At 35.3% G+C, this 15,156-nt stretch overlaps 3 protein-coding genes and 1 long non-coding RNA gene across 7 annotated transcripts; 2 read left to right on the top strand and 2 right to left on the bottom strand.

Annotated features, from left to right (window-relative positions):
- Positions 1-758: 758 nt before the first annotated feature.
- LOC111879366 (uncharacterized) lies at positions 759-5,769 on the top strand. 4 transcript variants are annotated; one of them, XM_023875809.2, is made up of 3 exons: positions 759-1,914; positions 3,545-4,423; positions 4,527-5,769. In XM_023875809.2, the coding sequence occupies exons 2-3, from the start codon at positions 3,571-3,573 to the stop codon at positions 5,705-5,707; spliced, it is 2,034 nt and encodes a 677-aa protein (XP_023731577.1). In that variant the 5' UTR covers positions 759-1,914; positions 3,545-3,570; the 3' UTR covers positions 5,708-5,769. The 4 variants fall into 4 exon arrangements, with proteins under 4 accessions (XP_023731577.1, XP_023731576.1, XP_023731575.1 ...); XM_023875808.2 differs by having other exon boundaries at positions 3,541-4,423; XM_023875807.2 differs by having other exon boundaries at positions 759-2,687.
- A 1,245-nt stretch (positions 5,770-7,014) lies between these two features.
- LOC111879368 (uncharacterized) lies at positions 7,015-8,595 on the top strand. Its single transcript, XR_002846083.2, has 2 exons — positions 7,015-7,368; positions 8,037-8,595. It is a non-coding gene; the product is annotated as an uncharacterized LOC111879368 (long non-coding RNA).
- Positions 8,596-9,824: 1,229 nt separating this feature from the next.
- Positions 9,825-11,006, bottom strand: LOC111879462 (uncharacterized). Its single transcript, XM_023875935.1, has one exon. The coding sequence runs from the start codon at positions 11,004-11,006 to the stop codon at positions 9,825-9,827; it is 1,182 nt and encodes a 393-aa protein (XP_023731703.1).
- Positions 11,007-11,642: 636 nt separating this feature from the next.
- Positions 11,643-13,011, bottom strand: LOC111879463 (uncharacterized). The gene is made up of 2 exons (XM_023875936.1): positions 12,885-13,011; positions 11,643-12,778 (listed from the first exon to the last, which is right to left on the bottom strand). Exons 1-2 carry the CDS (start codon positions 13,009-13,011, stop codon positions 11,643-11,645), a joined length of 1,263 nt encoding a protein of 420 aa, XP_023731704.1.
- Positions 13,012-15,156: the final 2,145 nt, after the last annotated feature.

Here is a 15,156-nt window from a genome sequence, read left to right as displayed (position 1 = left end):
GTTTGTAATTTTTTTTTTCAATTTTATCCTTTTGTGTATTTTTAGTTCATTAAAACCCTTATGTTTGGTAGAAATATTTGGTTTTACCTTTTTTTTTCTTCATAAAACCCCTTAAGTTTGATTTTTTGGTTCATTAAGGCCATTAAATTTGATAGAAATGTTAGGTTTTACAAGGTAAATCTATAAAAAAAAAGATAAAATTGAAAAAGTAATGCAGTTTAATGAACCAAAAATCTACAAAAAGGTAAATCCGCGTATCTATGCCAAACCTAAGGGCTTTTATGCCATTGTCCCAAAAAAAAAAAACAGTGTCAAAGGAAGCGTTGTAGCACAAATTACCCATTCCAATCTCAAGAATCTTTACACCTATTCAAATCTCTTCAATCTTAAGGTATGGTTGTATAAATCCTGTTTGCTTGATTTGTAATTAAATTTATATTTTTTTCTACTAGTTTAGAGACACATGTAACACACGGGTTGATAAATAAGAAGGTGTAAACATAAAAATTTATAAAAATGAAATTTTCTAATGATACATGCCCTTAAGCAATTCAACTATTTAAAGGAAATTTGACTTGGGCCTTCTATACCAAGTAAATTTATATTCGGCAGTCCAACAAAGCTGTTTAAACCCAAAAGACGCCGTAGCCCAATTTAAGAACTTAGCTTAGCCCAGAGATAGATGCTTAAGCCTGCTTAAAGTAACTTGCCAAATTGTGCACTATTTCTTGTGTATTCTTTTACCTGCAGCCGTCAAAACACAGGAGCACTTTTTTTTTTCTTCGATGGTGAGGGGCAGGTGAATTCGTTTGGTAATTCAAGGTGGATTAGAGGTGGTATAAGGTTGGTGAAAGCAGGTGATGAAGGTTTCGGTATTTCCCGTAGGTTGATTGGTTCCCGGTAAAACAGGACTGGAGGAGGTCTAGGTAGATGGTGTTTCCGGCAGGTGGTTTTGGGTGTTCACGGAGGTGGCAGTAGGTACGTGTGGTGGTAGATTGTGATGTAGGAGGTGAAACAGAGGCGGCACACAAAAAGAAACACACACTTCCTTCTTTTTTATTCTAATAATAGGTGGTGAGGTTGAATGTTGAGTTTGACGAGGTCGTGGGTGGCTATGGCTTTGGACTTCTTGTTTTGCCGGTGGTATAAGGTGGTGATGATGGTTTCGGCTGTGAAAGTGATGAATTGTTTACGGAGGAAGGCTGTGAGAAAAAAGAAATCTGGAACAAACATCGGAGAAAAAAGAAACCTGGAACAAAGATTGGAGAAGAAAACAGCTGCTACGGGAAATCATGAGAAATCTAAAATCGTGTGAATAAAAGGAAGAGCATCAATCGTTTTTATAGGTTGTAAATGATAAAATTTGATCCCACAAAAATTGGGATCCTATAACAACAAATCACCAGAAGATTGGCTGGAAAATAAAAGAAAAATTGTGGATTTACTTCACTCAAGTCTAGGGTTTACCAAGATTTTAATTTTGGTATTACCAAAAAATAATGCGAGTTATTTGTTGGGTTTATTTGTAGTCTTGATGAACTTTCAATTACCACGACCAGAAGAAGAGTTTGATTATTATGCCAATAGTGGTCAGGACGATGAGACCTCCAACAACTTGTTGTATCCATTGGAAGGACTATTATACCTATTATTGAAGTTAAATGATTTGGTAATCAACAAGTGGGGAAGCAGATCATAGTAATGGAATGATGTCTGAAAAGAAAAGGAGACGAAATAAATATAATGTGTACAGTAGTGATGAAGAACACGATTCTGAGCAGTCTAGGATCAAATACAGGATTGAAATAGCCTTGCCTACAGTGAAAAGCAGATTTGGACATGGATCGGTTCGTTTGTCATTTGGATCTTGCTTATGTGAATTGGATGATACTTAAACATGAATCCAAAGCGCAGGTACTCATTTATCACCAATCCATGGTGTCTTCACTTTAGGGCAAATTTCGAGAAACGACGGACTTTATTCTTTTCATCGATATAGGCAATGTCTTTATTATTTTAACCATTATACCAACATAATTACACTTTTTTTTTTTTTACCCACAATAGCAACGTATTTACCTTTTGTTTACTGATGATAACTATCTTCAAGCCATAATAACAAAGTATACTTACATTTTTCACAAAACAAAATAGCAACTTTAACCATAATTGTACTTGCATTTTTTTTATACTAACAATTAAAGTACATTGCTTATATTGATAGCAAAATGTAAGCATGTTGCTATTCTAGTATCAATGTGTTGCTAAAATAAAGTACATTGCCTACATTGGCAAAAAAAGGTAAGTCCGTTGCTATAGTATCACCAAATTGCCTTTTGGTTTACTAAGATGGCACACAACAGATACATTATTAGCTATTAGATGTCTTGTTATTGCGATTAATTGTTTCCATGATTTCATTTAACAAACAAGTATATTGATAGAGAAATGAATTATTCTCAAATAAAGATGAGGGAATATTACATTTTTAATTTGCTTTGCATGCAATCCAAGAATAGAATAAGAAACAACTTTGTATTGGAAAATCAAAGCAAAGATTCCGTAAATAAGGGTTAGTTCTTTGCGTGTAATCAAACATATTCTTTTTTGTTGTTTTTAATGGTCAATTTCTTTCCCATCTTACCGTCAAAACATAAGTCCAATTTGTTGTTTGTGCAATACAAGAGGTATATCTCTTTTTCTTTCATTTTTCAGGTTAATAAATATATTTTGTTTTGGATAATTGACAAAGATAGTGTGCTTATTAGAAATCAAAACGTACATCAAGAGAATGTTTCACTAAAAAGATAAATGTTGACAACTTTTTTGTGAATTGGTGATGACATCTTTGTTGGAGTATTATGAATCCAAAGCTTAATAAACTGTTTAGAATAAAATATAGATTGTTATGGAGTTATTCTTATATTACTAGGACACATATTGCGATATTTAATTATGGATTTTATAAAAGTTTACAAAGATTGAGTTTACTAAGAAAAAAAAATGGTTTGATTATGTATTTGATGATTTGTGATTTATGAATGCTTTAGTTTTAGTTTACATATGTTGGATCTAATATGATTATTTTTAGTTTTGTTACGATGGTGTAAAGCTTCATGTATGTGTATATATATATATATATATATATATATATATATATATATATATATATATATATATATATATATATATAGAGTTAGGTTCAAATGTTTTCAGTATCTATTGTGTGCATGTATGATTGATTCTGGACTAATCATTTTAATTATTTTAAGAAAATAACATTTTAATTATTTTAAGAAAGTAATTAATGCATATTAAATGTTGTAGATGTAATTAATATCCATTATAATTTCAACATGTAATATGCATTAATTACTTTCTTAAAATAACTAAAATGATTGGTCCAGAATCAATCATACATGCACACAATAGATACTGAAAACAAAATAACCTAACCCTATATATATATATATATATATATATATATATATATATATATATATATATATATATATATATATATATATGTTTTTTTGGTAGTTAGAGATATCATCGACATAGCTAGCTACAATGGAGCAACTTTTGCACTTCACTCATGATCATACGCTCAGCCTTGTCCATCTGCAACCTGCTAGCCACGATAGTGAAAACTCTGATGAAGAAGAAGAGAAAGAGGAAGGTGAGGAGGATGATTTTGTGGCTGAAGAGAAGCATGTTGGAAAGTGCAAAATGTGTAAAGAAGGGATCTACTCATTTCATATGAGTTACTACGAATGTAAGGATTGTGATGATGACTACTCGTTGCACAAATTTTGTGCAGAAATGCCAAAAACCCTACAAAACCACCCATCACATGATTTCCATCCCTACCATAATCTTACCTTGTCTAAAGGATTCTTTTGGATATATTCCAGTGACGAATGGGCATGTAGTGTCTGCAATCTTATGCGGAAGAACATATTCAATTACATGTGTTCCATTTGTGAAATCAACATGGACATAATCTGTGCCACTATGTCTCAACAAAAGATGGACCACCCAAGCCACCCTCACCAACTGCAACGTATGTCCAAGGAGTTGGTATCACATTGCAGCGCTTGTGGCGAAAAACATCAAGGGACCTTCTACCAATGCACCACGTGTTTGTGGTACTCCATCCACTTAGATTGTGCTTTGTTGCCAGCAAAGTTACTTATCCAACAACATACTGATGCCACTTTCACTCATTCTCATCCACTTACCCTTGCCTATTCCTTTCCTGAAGTTGATCAGAAAGCTAAGTATAATCCTAGATGCAGAGTTTGTAAGAAGTACTTCGATTGTTACTTATGGCTTTACAAATGCGATAAATGTCAATATTATGCCCATATTAATTGTGCAACTTCAAAGACAGAGCCATTTATGTCAATCTTCTTACACCCCGGTAATATGTATAACTTGTTTATTCTTCTCTTTAATTTTTTTACCATTTAAAGATTCCTCAATCTTAGTTTTTTACTTTTCATTGTCTTATCACTTATGATCAGGTGGTGGCAAGACTTATAAAAATTTCAAAGACGATGATTATCCTAATCTTCTCCACTGTCCATTTCCGGATGAAAGTTACAACCTTCTCAGACACTATTTTATAAAAAATAAGAAAGAGTTTATTACTATGATTAAAGAAGAAGAGCATGGCGGTGAAATGCTCAACCATTTTAGTCATCAACACCCACTGATTCTTTTAGATACACACGCGCGACAAACATCAGTACTTGGAAACAAATCAATTGTTCTCCACGACCCCATGAAGAAAATTCAAGTATTATGTGACGCTTGTTTGAAACCAATTACGGAAATGCCATATTATAAGTGTTCTGAAATAAGTAGTTGTGGTTTTGTTCTTCATGAGTGGTGTGCCAGGCTACCTTCCAAAATACAAGACCACCCTGGCCATCCAGAGCATGTGCTTGTTCTCGTGTCAAAGAACCCTCAGCGGTTAATGGGTTTATTTTTCTGTTACAATTGTTGTTTATATGGCAATAGTTTCGCATATGGATGTGCTGAATGTGAGTATTATGTAGATATCAATTGTGCATTCCTACCTAAAGAAATCACACATGAAGCTCACCCAGGCCATCTCCTCTCAAGAATCAATGCTTCTTCAGCTGATCTATCAAAAAAATTATGCAATTCATGTCGTTGTTACCTCGAAGATTGCAATATCGCTTTCCATTGCCCCTCTTGTGATTTCTACTTGGATACGGAGTGTGCTTTGTTGTTGCCTGGAATGATGAGGCACAAGTTCGATAAGCATCCATTCAGCCTAAGATACAATCCAGTTGAGAACCACTCTAGCGACTACTTCTGTGAAATTTGTGAGGAAAATTTTAACCCTGAATTGTGGTTCTATCATTGTAGTTCTACTTGTGCCCAGTCTATGCATCCTGCTTGTGCGCCCTTAATCCTTGAGTGTGAGCAACATGTATATGCCAAGTATGGAAGAGGTGTCTTTGAGTTTGTGAACGTCAAGTTTGGAGGGACTGTTGAGATCAAAGGACTTCACCCACATCGTCTATCCTTTCTTCAAGGGATTCAGTCCCATGGTCTGTGCAAAGTGTGCACCGAAGAATTACAGTACGATATGATCTTTAAGTGCTTGGAGTGCGATGAGTATGCACTTCATTGTTTTTGTGTTTATTACTCTGACAATTATGTGTTTAATTGATACTTTACACACTTGTACCTTTGTTATTTGTACCTTTAAATCATTCATTTAGTTAGTTTTCATTTATGTCTTTAATTTTATGAGTTGGTGCCAATCATTTGCTTTGTGAGCTAGTTTATATTCTCTTGTAAAAATCCTTAATTTCATTTGAAGGTTCAATTATTAAATAAAATACAGATCCTTCATATGATATTTTTTTTAGAATCTTGTCATGTACATAAGTGCATTAAAGGTGTTTTCCTGTGGTCTCTCATTGTCTAATGGTATTGGATAAACTTGGAAATTTTTGTATTTCTCTTGCAACAGATGATATGAAAAAAGATACTAATTTATAAAATTTATTTATTTTTTTTATTTATTATTTATTTTTTGGTAAATGAATAAATGGTAAATTGGTTTCTATGCGATGGATCTTGTTCTATTTATTTTTAATTGTCATCGTACAATGAGTGAGAAAAAAAAACAAGAATGTCCGATTTTTTAAAAACATCAAATAGAATAAAATGTCATCATGTATGAGATTACAACACCAATTGACCCGCTTCAAAGATGTACCATTAAGACTACTAGTAATCTATATAAAAGATAACACAAGAACTTCTTTGGCAATCAAATTGTGAGACCCAAGATTTTAGCGATGGACTTCAGGGTTTTGAATTTCCACATGAAAGAATAGCAAAGTGACTCCATGTAACTTTTAATGGTTATTTCACAATGAAACTATAGTCATGTGGCTAGAATTTCTTATTATCACATTTAGGTGGTTTTTCTATATTATGGTTAGTATAATTCACTTTATACAATAATACAAACTAGTAAGTAAACCCGTGGTAAACCACGGGACATTTTTAATTATTTTTCTATATATATATATATATATATATATATATATATATATATATATATTTGTAACGGTGAATATAAAAAATATGTAATTTTTGTTGAATTACTGTATTTTATAAAAAATAGTTGGAGCCCTTGGTTAGAGAGGTAAGGGTAGGATCAAAAAACTTCTTACTTGGACAAATAACCATTTACACCAGTTACAAATGTCCAAATTGCCCCTAAATTCAATCTGATTGAAAGTAGTTGTATTAAGGGAATCCGTTGTTTCGTTGGAGAGATGAACGATTGTTAGTCGGAAAGAAGGAAAACTAAAGAAAGCCCGGTGCTAATTTGAAATGTTCTTTTAGTAGGTTAGTTTTTATTATAAGAGTAAAATAAAGGGTATATTAAGATAAATTGAGTTGTTTAAAGGACCTAAGTTGTAATAACTTGAAAATGTTTAGTTTTGGGTAAAAATTAAACCCGAGTCGGGTTACTCGTCTCCAATATTCACGAAAATGGTTTATCAGAAAGGGGTCTGGTATGTCTACCCTAATTTCGTTTTACATATGTAATTGGAAGAAGGTAAGAGGCATGAGAGAACAGATTTAGATACCGTTCGAAGAATCTGTTACGAATTTCTTGAATAGGATAGATCGAATATGTTAATTTCGGTGTCGGTGGAGTACTGTGAATAACCCTTTAAGCCGTATGACAAAAAGAAACGGGCACAGTTGAGTTGGTGGATTCAAATTATGATTTGCTGGAGCTTATGATTGAGAATAGTGAGGAACGGAGCATTTTCGATCAATGGTGACAGTTTATCGAAGAGAAAGGTAAATATGTAGTGAATTTAAAAGTCTTTGTTGTCATGTATGTGCGTTAAGCAATACCTATGCTCTGCACATGGAAATAAATGTGTTATTGTGTGGATTTATAACAATACAACAAAAGAAGTCTTATGTTTCATTGTACATATATTTATAGATGACATTGTGATTTTATTGTTGATGGGTGGGCATGTTGATGCTGATGCTGTCATCTTCTTGTTGGTCTGTTATTCTTGCTTAGTCTCTGTACCTTTGTCGTTTTGGACGGGGTCTTTCAGCTGCATCATCTGTGAACGGATATAAAGTGGTTATATATCTTTTGCTATATAGGTGGTAGTATGATGTTGTTTACCTGTTTCTTCATAACAAAGTTGTTTTCCACTTCTGTGTGATGTTGCAGTTGTTTGCGTTTTTGTTTTTCGTTTATTTGTTTGATCCATTGTTGTTGATGGTGTTACTGGTACATTTGCTGGTGATGTCAATGTGGACTTTATACTTTCAATATTGGTTGTTGATGTGATTGCAAAGCGTATGTTATTGGCGGTGGATGGATTTTTACATTGTATATAGACTTTTTTAGTTGAACCTTTAGATTTCTGAAGTGGTGGTGGTAGCTTGTTCATGTCTTCATTAGGATACATGTTGATGATATCTTGTGAACTGATGTTTGTTAGGGCACGCGCGGCCTCGTCAGTCATGAAGATTGTTGCTGAGTCTGTGATATCCGTTAAATTGCCGAAACCTTGTAACTGTCAATATAAATGTTGTTATGCACATACTGTTACTGATAATAAATAATATAGTATCGTTTGGAGCAGTGCGTACAGAAGCTTGGGATCATTGACAGTTCCGTGTTTTATGCAGAACCAATCGTTGCCCTTTTTATTTGTTGACTTTCCACATGTATTGCAGGTAACATGAAACCAACAATCTTTAAAGACAAAGTCGGATATTGTAGCCTTTATAACAAATTTTTTATCCTGATGTATTTTTTGGATACTCAGTAATAGTTATTACAAGTAGAATCATGAAGTTACATTTGTGTATGATTTTTTACCACAATTTGAGAGTAGTCTGAGGCTTTTAACTGTTGTAAGGTTATTGTTACTGGTGATGGAGATGGTATTGAGTGAAATTGGTTGCCAAACCTGATGATGTGTAAATGTATGTAATAAGAACTCAATATGTTGTATCTGTTTGTGACTATGAATCCAAATTGAAATTTTAGTTTTAGTTTTTGAGTGTAAAGAAGAAAGTGTGTGGGATACCTTTCGATCAAATCTTGTGTTTCGGGAATTTGGGGATTTATGTACATGTATGTTGCACTGGTACTTTTCAATGTTAAACTTCCTGTATAGTGAATGTTGGCATCATGTTATTGTAGGAACATAAAGATAGTCGTGTAAATGGTGTGTATGTTTGTAACTAACCATTGTATAAGGTGGATTTCATGTTGGTGAAGACAACAACGGTTGTGCCAGAGGTCGACATCAAAGCATTCCGGTTAAATTTCTCAGATGAATCAATGCACTCTTTCCACAGAAGTATTGTAGTCTCCTCGGCGCTTGTGTTATTTTTGCAATATAAAGAGTTAGGCAATATACATCTACATTTTCATATTAATGCAATAGTTGTGACTTACTTCTCATCTGTCACGGTTATTGTTATGAAAGGTTCTTTGTTTTTTTTCTCCCGGTCTGTGATGTTAATGAAAATGCCAATAAAATCTGAACATTTACATTAGATGAATCTTCATGTTAGATTCTATCTGTGTGAAGTATTTTCATTACATAAGCGGACATTAGTATCTGAAATTGATTATTTTACCTGGATAGTCAACATTCTTGTCAGCTATTATTTCGAAATGTGATCGTGGACGAAAGTGAAACCAGTGTGTTGGAAGCAAGACAGTATCTGATATGCTTTCAATTGTTGATGCTTCACCAATATTCATATGGACAGGGTTATCCAATATTTTTTGATACTTGTCAGGGGTGGTGCATGTGTAGTCTGTAATGCGATAACACTGTCCAAGTGACAATTTAGATTCAGCATGTGCCTGATTTTCCTTTTCTTCAAGTAGTTGAATGGCCTCTCCCTGATTAAACAAACTCATTATTGTTGTATATATATAAATGAGTTTCAATAAGGTATTGAACAGATGTGTTATGTAGTTTACATATTTGTCAACGACAATGAACCATAGCACGTTTTTCCTAAAATGAAATGTCCATCTTCGCAATACACGTACTTCAAGTGGGTTTCCTGGTGAACCAAAGTAGAGGTTTGATACTCTATCTAACTGCGACGTCATATGTCTGCTAAAATAATAAAATGAAAATTTGTTAGTATATATATATATATATATATATATATATCACACACACTAAGTATGATTTTAGAGCGGGTACAAAAGTTGATTATGGGAAAAATAGAGGATTTGGTAACATATTTGAGGTATATCATATCTGTGTGGATGTATATGATATGTAGACCTCACGCATGTCAACTTTTGTTAACAAATCATTGAATACGACATTCTTGGTACAGTTCACTGGTAAATTATCGTCTTGTTGTAGTAGAATCTTGATTGAGTATGGGGAAGTTGCCCTTGATATGGCGACATACAGTTGACCGTGTGTGAATACGGAGTTTTCAAGAAATAAACCAACTTTTTTGAGCGATTGCCCTTGACTTTTATTTATAGTCATTGCGTAACAAACTTTGAAGGGAAACTGTTTTCGAGTGAAGATGAATGGTAAGTCTGAACTATTGTGTACAAATCTAATTCTCGGAATGTATACCCGTTTGCCTATTGACGTCCCTGTTATTATGGAAGCCTTAATAACAAAAGGCAGTAACTGTGTAATGATTAATCGTGTTCCATTGCACAATCCTTCCCTTTGGTTAATATTTCTTAAAAGCATAACTGGTGTGTTAACTTTTAACAACAGTTTATGTGGAGGAACACCAGAGAAATCTAAATTGTTTAGATATTCTTGTGGATACAGTGCATCTAGTTCTAATGTATCTCGACCTGGTGATTTGATAGAGTCACAACTGTTGTATATAATTTGTTCACCTTTGGTTTTTGATAATATTAAAGTATTCACTCGGTCTGCTGTCTCATTTTTGGGACATATAATAGCCCTGACAGATAAATCTTCAGGAGTTGGATTGGCTAGCATGTCATAACCATAAACGAAATCTATAAGCGATTCTAATCCCATGTTTTCTGATCTGATAAGGAAAGGTTGTGGTATATGCATAATCTTTGTATTTTCTGGATCATCTTTATCTGGAGTTCCTATCTTTCTATTGCCAATGTCAAGCAACCACGAAGCAAAATCAGATGTGTGACTTGAAGAGACAACCGAAGTCTCTGTTTCAGACAGTCGCATATTACGATGTAATCTATAGACGGTAAAATGTGACCAAAGATAAGAATTCGGTAAGGTTAGATTGATTATCTGTGCTTTCCTACTTTTAGGTTGAACAGGTAGTGTTTGGCGAAAATCACCTCCTAACAACATTGACATCCCACCAAAAAAACGTGTGTCATCCTCAAGAACATCTCTTAATGATTTGTCAAGAAATTCAAAATAACGACGATCGCTCATTGGAGCTTCATCCCATATAATCATAGATGTTCTCTTTAGAAGCTACACTAACTGTGTTTTCTTTTTAATGTTGCATGAACGTTTGCCGTTAAGATCAAGTGGAATAACAAACCTGGAGTGTGCGGTACGGCCTGAAGGTAACAACAATGATGCAATACCTGATGCTGCAACAGCCAAAACTATTTTTCCTATAGATCTGAAATACGAAAGAATGGTTGTCCACAAATACGTTTTACCTGTACCTCCGTGTCCATAAACAAAAAGGAGTAATTGCTTTTTGTTTTCTTCAGCGGTGACAACATGTTGATAGATTTTGAGTTGATATGGATTCAACTTAGAAACCATACAAGCATGTTGAGTGGATAACAATTCTGTGTTGTAGTTTGTTTCTTCAAGAAGAAGTCGATTTCTTAGAACAGCTAAAATAGATGGGGATGGCACGGGCAATCCAAAATCTATAAGAGATCTTGATGGAGTTGAAGCAAGAAGAATTTTCTGAATTTCCAAAAGCACTTGCTCTTCAACAGTGGTGGCATTTGGTATAAGTTCAGAATCTGAGGAAGCATGAGTAAAAGCATGACATATGTCATCGCCCATTTTGCTTTTTGCTGACTCCCACAGTAATACGGGACTGCCTACCTCGCAGAATAATAGCAAATTTTAAAAAAGTGATCGTAATTCAGCAGCAGTTGCCCAAGAAGCCGCCTCATCGAAAGCTCTTAACCATTCTCTATCATCACCGGTCAAACCCAATACCTCACATGTGTCACAAAAAGAAGAATATGTTCTCCCATGAACAGTTTTGATATCACTGAATGACCTGCATCCTTTTTGATGGGAAAGTAAAATCCGTAAGTAAAACAACTCTCCTGCAGTTGGGTGCACGTATGCAAGTCTGCCAATAGTTGTGTTGGTTCTTTTAGTTGTAATGGCTCTATGAATCCAGGCTTTAGCAGTAGTGTCCCATCGGTATATGCTCGGATAATCAGTATATGTAAGGTTAACACCTCGTGTATCCGCTTGATTATTACGGAACCATTCCGTCAATGTTGTTACACCAAAGGTTGGAATATCAATTATTGTATCAAGCCTTGCATTTTCCTTGAAAATAGTAGTTTGCATACCTTCTAGGTGAACTGCTAAAACTTGAACCGTCGGATGACGTTCGTGAATAGGAAAATTTAAGATCCTCCACGATGCTTCATGTGGGCATATATATCGACCATCCAAGAATTCTTTGATTTCATTAACAGCATTAGATGTAGTAGAGGAGGAGGTAGCACAATCAATTTCTGATCTTTGAAGAGTGAACCGAACACGATCTACACCTTTTGAAATGTACTTGAATAGGTACTTAATCATCATATTCCAACCACAGTACTCGACATTTATGTGAGCATCAAAACGGCTACATAGACACTTGTTGTATGGAACCACATATCCGTTATCAATCGTGATGCCATTCCCTAACGTATGATAAGATCCTTGTCGTCTTCTATAGCGAACATAACCGTTTTCATCGAAAGTTGTTGATGATACAAACGGTCTCGGAAAATGTTTGGTGCACTTCATATCTTGCATGCAAGGAGCGCGTACATTCAACAAACCACATGGACCATGCAACATACATGTAGTAACCATTCTATACAATGCGGGTTCAGATGCGAAGTCCGGCAACTCAGCAGTTATATATTTATCTACATCTTCAGCATCCCGTATTTTAAATGGTGAAGTAACCCACAAGAGTGTATGACAATGAGGCAATCCTCTTTTCTGAAATTCAATGGTGTATAGATCTACATATAAGACAAAAAACATTAATATTTCATAAGACATCAGGGACACTGAAAAGTAAATACAAAGAAGATATAATTACAAACAGAAAAAAGCAAATGAACTCACATGCATCTACCTCACCAAAAGTTTTGTCCTCTTTAAGAAAAGTAATGAAAGCGTGCACTTTAATATGGAAAATGCGAGCAATAATATCTGGCCTATCTTGGATATCACTTTGACCGACAACATCCATGTACCTCCTATATTCCGGCCTGACTAACGGAGATATATGTAGGAAAAAAGGATACGGGGATACGGAGCCAATTTTAACAATTGAAAACTCATGAGGAGTGAACGTGTTAAACAAAAAGTTAATTTGGCCATACTTGAAAAATGGTATATAATATAATTGTTAGAAAACGCTTACTTCACTCATAATTAAACTTACAAATCTGAGTCTGTTGCTCTTAGTGATTGGTTGGACCCTTGTCATAAAAGATAATTACATGTATGAATTGTTGGTATTAGTTAATGTTTTAACTTTTACGTTTTTCTATTTAACAATTAATGTCCAATCAAATACTTATAAGAGTGAACGAAACCAACTGACTTTGTTAGACTTCCGATACTTAGCCTACATGTTAGAAAATTTGTCAAAACTAGTTGCTTGATTGAGAGGTAGCCGAGGTAGGCAACTTTAAAGTTTAAACACTTGTATCCATTAGAAGGAATAAGAGTTTATTAAAGCGTCCATCGAATATACCTATTGAAGTTAATGATTTGATAATCAACAGGTGAGCAAGCAGACCGAATTAATGTAATGGTCTGAAAAGAAAAGGAGGCAAAATTTGTACAGTAGTGATGAAGGCCAAGATGGCAGTTACAATACATCCGTCTCTGAGGAGCGATATAGAGCCATGCTTGGTGATTATGTAACGCCCCAATTCAGGTATGTTATTTAAATAATTATATAATTTCTAAGTTCTCAGGAGGAACTCGACGAGTCAGTAGCCAGACTCGTCGAGTTGAGTCGGGGTTTTGAGCACGTGTAAGTTGGCAACTCGACGAGTCCGTATTCCTGACTCGGCGAGTCCGCCCGTCAGGATGAAACCCTAATTTCAAGGGTTTGCATCCTATTTAAACAACTTTTGGGACCTCAAGTCAGCCCCCATCACCCCTCAGAGCACCATTCTCGAAACCCTAAAACTCTCTTAGCATTTTGTGTGATTTGGTGGGTTTCTTTGAAGATTTTGAGAAAAGAAGGAAGGTAGATCAAGAGGAGAAGAAGGAGATTCAGAATCTTTGTGTCATTTCAGAGAATAGTGAGGTATAACTCGCCCCTTTTCTGTTTTCATGCTTTATTTAAAGCTATTCTTGAACCATTTCTTGACTTGGTAATAATATAGAGGACTCATTGAGATGAATGGCCTTCGGATCTGGATAGATTTGAGTTCCAGAAGCTTAGATCTAGTACCTTTATGGAGCCATTTTTGCAGGAAAGCTCTAGATCTACTCTTATATTGTGCTTTGAACCCTAAAACCTTCATTTGATGTTATTTACACGTAAAGTTGGAAACTTTACGTGTTAATCAAGTCCCAAGAACCCAGATCTATGAATGTAATGGACTGGTTTCAAGCAGAATTGAGTATATAGTGTTTGCACGCATGCGACTCGGTGAGTAGTCCTTCAGACTTGGCGAGTCGAGTCGTGAGTCCCTTGTTTTCCCCATTTCGAGTTATGCCGAGTGGAACCAATGAGTGAGAGAAGGACTCAGTGAGCTAGAGGGTTAAACTCATTCGTGGAAGAACTCAGTGCGTCAATGCCCTGACTCGGCGAGTCCAAGGAAATCTTCATGCCTCAAGAGCAGACTCTACGAGTTGTTCATACAACTCGGCGAGTCACAGCTAGTGTGTTCATATGATGAAGGAGAACTCGACGAGTTGTTCATACAACTCGGTGAGTCGGATGCAGATTGTCGGAGTATTAGTAACAAAGAGGAACTCGCCGAGTTTGTGCCAAAACTTGACAAGTAGTAACGAGTAGAAGCATAAAGTGAGAGTAAGGACTTGACGAGTTGGTGACCCAACTCGACGAGTCAGGTCAACTGATTGTTGACTTTGACCAGGAGGTTGACTTGGACCAGGGGTAAAATAGTCATTTTACCCTCAGTACGGTTATCAGTAATTGATTGAGTGTATTTATGGAAATTATAGTCGGGGAGATACCGGAGCAGCAGCAGACAATTTCTAGAGCAGTTCATTTAGCAGCCAGTGCACGGGGTGAGTTTCCTTCCAGTAGGAACGGGTCTACGGCCACAATGCCGACCCGACTAGCTAGCAGTAGTTTCCGGGCTTCGGTTCGATGTAGTAGTTAGTGTGTTTGATGCCTTCGTGGCTC

The sequence above is a fragment of the Lactuca sativa genome, chromosome 9 (genome assembly GCF_002870075.4).
Source record: "Lactuca sativa cultivar Salinas chromosome 9, Lsat_Salinas_v11, whole genome shotgun sequence".
Lineage (NCBI taxonomy): Eukaryota > Viridiplantae > Streptophyta > Magnoliopsida > Asterales > Asteraceae > Lactuca > Lactuca sativa.
Note: the sequence above shows the minus strand (reverse complement) of the source record. Positions and strands in the feature narration are given on the sequence as shown.

Excerpts from the sequence above, each read along its gene's own strand:
- LOC111879462 (XM_023875935.1), bottom strand. The coding sequence starts at position 11,006 with ATGATTATATGGGATGAAGCTCCAATGAGCGATCGTCGTTATTTTGAA.
- LOC111879463 (XM_023875936.1), bottom strand. The coding sequence starts at position 13,011 with ATGGATGTTGTCGGTCAAAGTGATATCCAAGATAGGCCAGATATTATT. Across the intron at positions 12,779-12,884 it reads TTTTGGTGAGGTAGATGCAT|ATCTATACACCATTGAATTT; the intron begins GTGAGTTCATTT and ends TCTTATATGTAG.
- LOC111879366 (XM_023875809.2), top strand. The coding sequence starts at position 3,571 with ATGGAGCAACTTTTGCACTTCACTCATGATCATACGCTCAGCCTTGTC. Across the intron at positions 4,424-4,526 it reads GTCAATCTTCTTACACCCCG|GTGGTGGCAAGACTTATAAA; the intron begins GTAATATGTATA and ends ACTTATGATCAG.